The sequence below is a fragment of the Amphiprion ocellaris genome, chromosome 8 (genome assembly GCF_022539595.1).
Source record: "Amphiprion ocellaris isolate individual 3 ecotype Okinawa chromosome 8, ASM2253959v1, whole genome shotgun sequence".
Lineage (NCBI taxonomy): Eukaryota > Metazoa > Chordata > Actinopteri > Pomacentridae > Amphiprion > Amphiprion ocellaris.
The window spans coordinates 10,349,997-10,355,996 of record NC_072773.1 but is presented as its reverse complement, the minus strand read 5'-3'; the positions used below and the strand labels follow the sequence as shown (position 1 = coordinate 10,355,996).

Here is a 6,000-nt window from a genome sequence, read left to right as displayed (position 1 = left end):
TTCTCTAACGCTCACAATACTTTTAATTTTCACCAGCTGTAATAAGAAATGATATCCATTTTCACATGAAGCTGAAATATGACAGGTATATATTATTAGGAGAGATAAAATACATCACTGTGATATAAACAGTGAAGTACCATTAGTGAGCTCGTTTTATTGACTACAGAAGCAGCATCCCTCTGTAAATGTGAGGCTTCCTGTTGGGACAGCAGCACAACAGGTGAATGTGGATCACCGTAACCATAGTGAGCGAGTAAGAAACTGTCAAGTTTAACCTCACAACCAGGCTTTTGGAGGTTCTTATTTCAAAATAAAAGCACCGCACTGCTCTTTAATCCATTTACAGGACGACTTTCACAGAACTTGTTTTATTTTTAAACTGAATACCAGAAATAGACAATGTCATTTCCTCTACCTTGACAAGTTCTTCGTCACCGAAGCTTTTAACGTTGCCGAGACCAAAGAAACTTCCAAGTAGTTCCACAAGTTGTCTTCAGAGAGTACGGGACGAGACGTTGCTGCTGCCCGGTGTCGTTCCTCCGCCGCTGTTATGTAACTTTTATCCTGCTCGGTGGACGGGTGGTACAGCTGGTTCGGGCCTGTCCAGTTAACGTTGGCCGAGTTTGGAGGTGAACCAAACTGTACGATGCATACGCTGGCGTCAAACGGATTCATAATGGACTCGGGCTCGGAGTTGGTGAAAATTAAAGCACACTACAGTGGGTAAGTCCGTGTCCGTGAATAGCAGGTATCCGGCCGGTAACGGTGAGGAGGGAAACACCTGTGGAATGGAGGCTTCACTTCTCTGCTCCATGTAGCCTCGTCAGTCAGTGACACAGCAGACCTGACCTTTAAAACAGCCCCAATAGAGGCTTTAACTGCTCTCCCACCCTCATAGGAACACACACTAAATCATTTACCTCACCTTGTTTTACTTTATTTTGATAAATAACAGTAACATCAGTGGCAGTTTTGACCTGAGGAGTGTTTTAAAGATCTGTACGTTTTGTGCTAAGTGGTTAGTAGCCATTCTATGACATGATTTTGTGTAAGTTTGAAAATACTGCCATGAAAGTAAGTAAAGTTACTCCAGTTCTGCGTGTAATTCATCAGTAAATGCTTTCTTGTACCCTTTTTTAAGGCCATGGCAGGTGTTTATGTTAGTTTCCCCCTGAGAAATGGTTTACAGACGCTACTCCTCCTCTGAGAAAACTGTCTTCTTTTGACAAAAGTTTTACTTACTGAAATACTGTATTTATTGAGTAAATTCTGTAGCTGTGATGAGTTTCTTTTGTATCTCTCAGCGAACAAAGCTTGATGTAGTGATCCTCTGATGATGTGGCCACTTTTGGTCAGTCTGATCCTGCTTAGGATGGACCTGATCTAGTTCTCACACTGTGTTTTAGAGCTCCATGTACTGTCCATGAGAAACCTGTGATTTGACCCTGAGAAAACGTCTTTGCTTGGTTATGAAATGTTCGTCTTCTTCCCCTAGCCTGCTGCAACCCACGGTATAAATGATTGAAAATGTTTTTTTTTCTTATTGACAGAAATTAAAAGTGCACCGATGTGTTGGGCATCATAATCGTGTTTGGCTGAGATACAAAGCTAGCATCTTATCAAGCGTCAAACTCAGGGACACAAGTTCCTTGAGTCTCTCTGTAAGGCAGCACTTCTTCCCAAACTTGGAGCAGTCTGACCACGGTGCAATGATGCGCAAAAGTTCAAATGCTTAGTAATAAAGTGGTTTATTGAAGTCCTTGATAATGATTATGTTTAGATCATGCCTCAGTTGCAGTTACTGTATAATAGATAAATAGAATTTTAAAGAATTTTTAGCTGCTGCCTGTATTAAACAAGCATGTTCCTCCTGTGAGTGGAGAATATCATTTATAGGCCGTGGGATCTCTGTAGCACCACAATGTGTTTTTTTTTTTTTTTTTTTTAACAGTTTAATGGTATTTTGTGACATATTTGACGTTTAGCAAAAATTGCAGCTTCAACAATTTGGCTATTATACTTGGCCACACAATGTTTTGATTAATTGTTCATCCCTATAGTGTATCTCTCAACATAAAGTTTCACTGATTGTTGTTCATGAGACTGTTTTTTTCATTCTTGCATTGACCAGTCCGACCTGCTTATGACCTTAAATCAGTGCACCTCTCTGCAGAATATTGATGCTGTGTGAGTCAGCCTCATTTTTTGACATAACTCGTGGTTATGATATCTTTTACAATAAGCTACACTTGGCCCATTGTCCTCCAAAGTTTCCCCAGTTCTAGTTACCTTTATCTTATACCAATCTGCAAAATATACACTACCATTCAAAAGTTTGGGGTCACTCAGACAATTTCATGTTTTCCATGAAAGCTCACACTTTTATTCATGTGCTAACATAATTGCACAAGGGTTTTCTAATCATCAATTAGCCTAACAACACCATTAACCAACACAATGTAGCATTAGAACACAGGAGTGATGGTTGCTGGAAATGTTCCTCTGTATTCCTATGTAGATATTCCATTAAAAATCAGCCATTTCCAGCTAGAAAAGCCATTTACTACATTAACAATGCATTTCTGATTCATTTAATGTTGTCTTTGTTGAAAAAAACTGCTTTTCTTTCAAAAATAAGGACATTTTTAAGTGACCCCAAACTTTACACGGTAGTTATTTCTTTTTTTTTCTTGATTTATGTTATTCTTTGTCATTCCGTTAGCAATAAAACAAAACAAAATTTCACTGTAGCAGCTAGTTTACACCCCGCAGCAATAACATGTATGAAATTTCATGTGGTCTTTATATGCTGAATCGAAGGAAAATTGGTTTGCTTAGACCATAACATCTTTCTTTCATGGCTCCAAGTGTCATCCCTTCAGACTGGGCTTGTTTGTAGTGCTACCTTTGTCTGGCTTCCTTACCGTAGGATGCTCCTACCAGTGCCTTGCATATTTGTGCTTATATGACGGTGATTCTCAGAGAATTGCTGTTTGTGTCGAGTGTTTTTACACACACTCATAATAATCAGAGTATCATAGATATGAAGTATCCTACACTGCAGCAACAAAGAGGAGCTGAACGTTCCTGGTTCAGTGTTGGCTGTCAGTAGGGCTGTAACTAATCACTAAGTACAACTGATCGATCAGTTCAACACACCAGATCCTCTGTGACTGTTCAAATGCTGTAAAACTTCTCTGTGCAACACAATGGCAAGTTGTAATACTGGGGTCATTCAACCATCCAGGTTTTAATCAGAAACTGATTCTGAAGAAGAATAATGAAACAGAAAGCGCTCTGCAACCTGACATCAGTACACTGCAGTTCCATAGAGGAAATACTCAGCTGTCACGCTAACTACATATTTTACTCATGTGTTTTATATAAAACACAATAAGGATTCGTTAAACAGGTACAAAAAATGGATTTATTCCTGAGGGGTAACTTTAAATGGCCAATAACTGTCCTCAAATTTCTCATTTTGTTTGACCATTAGGAAAGAACCCAATGATACTCTCTTCATAATAGGGTTCAAAAGCGACAAAGGGCTTACTGTCAGTGAGTGCTTGTGATCTTTGCTTCCATTTAGGCTCCCTCTCAGTGAGATGGTTGTTATTTTAACAGATGTAACTCATCGGTGACACAGTAATGACAGTGAAAATCAGACCATTGCTGTAGAAACAGAAGCAGACTAGGGACAGCTGGCACAGAACAAAGAAGGCGTGTGGTTCGGTTGGGAACACTCTGGCTTCAGTACACACATAAAACAGAAGAAAACACAGTACATTCAAATACTGGAACACAAGTGGTTTGTTTCAACATCTTAAACACAACTATCATACACTGGTTGCTAATGCTACTCCATATGCTCAAACTAATTACTTGGTAAGCAAGTTTATGCAAAGTGCTACAGTATTTAAGTGTTTCAAATTTCCTGAAGTAACTATCCATCCCTCCATGATCTATACACCACTTAATCCTCATTAGGGTCTCAGGGGGCTGGAATCTATTCGAGCTAACTTAGGATGAAGGCAGGGGACACCCTGGACAGGTTACCAGTCTATCACAGGGCTGTATATAGATACAAACAATTACGCTCACAGTCACATCTACAGACAATTTAGAGTTACCAATTAACATGAGCATGTTTTTGGACTGTGGGAGGAAGCCAGAGAACCTGGAGAAAACCCACACATGCACAGAGAGAACATGCAAACTCCATACAGAAAGATCCCGGGAAGGCTGGGACGCAAACTGGGAACGTCTAGCTGCAAGGCGAAACTGCTAACCACCAAGCCACTGTGGAGCCTCTGAAGTAACTAATGATGTAAAAAAAAAAAAAAAAAAAAAAAAATCAAGAGTTTAATTTTTTTTTTTACCATTGAAAATGACAACAAAATGTGCCTCTCAGTGACACAGTTTGACAGAACTTGATAAAACAGGAGAGGGCTATAGTATAGATTTTGCTGTTAAAAGGACCAAAACAATACAAATCTTTATTTAAAGCAAAGTGATTTTACTTTGTCAGTTCAGAATTTGTGTGCACAGTCAATAGTCATGCTCTGTATCTTTAACAACAAATCATATATTCTTTCTTTGTAACCAGTCATTGGTGTTTATGTATTGATGTATTTATACTTAGTCTGAGGTTTTCTCAGATATTATACCCTAGTCTTTCATTCTTCAATTTGAAATGGAATTCTATCACTTTAAACTCTAACATGCTAACCTTGCTAAAGTTTCATGTTAGCTATGCAAAATTATTCACAGTAGCATGTGGCACCTGACATGGCATTAAACGATAATGTTTGGATTAGTGGTGGGACACGATTAAAAATTAATCTAATTAATTAGAGGCTTTGTAATTAATTGTTCACGATTGATCAGATTTTTGTCAAATAGCATTATTTGACACAATAAGCAAAATTTTTCAATTCAAATTATTTTTGTTTGAGGACTGAATCAATGAAAAGACATATATATGTGAACTTAAACAGCAAAAATGTTTATGTTTCGTTTATATTAATCTGTGCATTTTTCATCTGTCTACTACATTCACAGATTACTGCAAATTCAAAGTGCAATTCTAGCTATATATTCAACATTTCAAGACTTTTTGTCAACACTTTCAGTGTCTTGAAAATTGGTCTATTGTGAAGTGGCCACACTGTTTGCCCGTACCAGGACTGTTGTAGCTAACGTATGATGCATCGCCCCAGAGCTCATTTGCATAAAGTAGGTTCATTTATGCAAAAATGGCACAGAGGTCTGATGCATCGCGACACTTTCGTTAAACATCTGAACTAGCCGTCATTGAACTAAAATGAGGACAGCAGCTTTTTTCTTGCATCAAAAGTTTCTGAAATACTTTTTGCTGAACAGTTTTTAAAAAATAGAAAGTTTGCGACCGAGCCGCCATGTTTGTCCAACATTTCTGCGCTGATTTACTCATCCTGTGCATCTTCTTCATGGCGGACAAACAGACTTTAGGTGCATTACCGCCACCTACCGGACTGGAGTGTGCATCAGTGTCACCAGTGTGCCAGAAATTAGGGAACTGAGAAAGATGCGATTAAATGCTTCTCTTTTTTTTTGACATGTTATTTTTTCTGGAATTAATTAATCGTAATTAAGTCATTGAAGTCCCAGCCCTAGTTTGGATATCAACATGCTGATGTTATGTTAGCATTATCCTCATTGTGTAGGTGACTTAACTATAGCTGCTATTGTGTCTTGTGGCTGATACCTCTATTGATTTTTTGATGTTAAAACAAATGTAAAATTGGTCTGAATATCTTAAGGGTTATTTATTTTCACCCCTTAAATTTGGCGTATGTAAAACAATATGTAGTAAGTGTGAAGTTTTAAGTTTTTACAGATGTATTTGCGATAGGTTTTATAAGCTGATGATGGTGGTCCACTAATTTGTCAGCAGGCCTGTGTCTTGTGACCTGTAAATTGACTAAATGACTGATCCTTCAAACTACCTAGAGGACA

The 6,000-nt window shown here is 38.2% G+C and overlaps 1 protein-coding gene across 1 annotated transcript in view; it reads left to right on the top strand.

The window, feature by feature from the left end:
• The first annotated feature begins 435 nt into the window (after window positions 1-435).
• Window positions 436-6,000, top strand: part of prkcz (protein kinase C, zeta) — a 120,277-nt gene continuing 114,712 nt past the window's right edge. Inside the window, exon 1 of the mRNA XM_023276271.3 lies at window positions 436-726. Coding sequence (XP_023132039.1) covers window positions 650-726 — 77 coding nt within the window. The 5' untranslated portion in view covers window positions 436-649. The remainder of the gene's footprint in view (window positions 727-6,000) is intronic.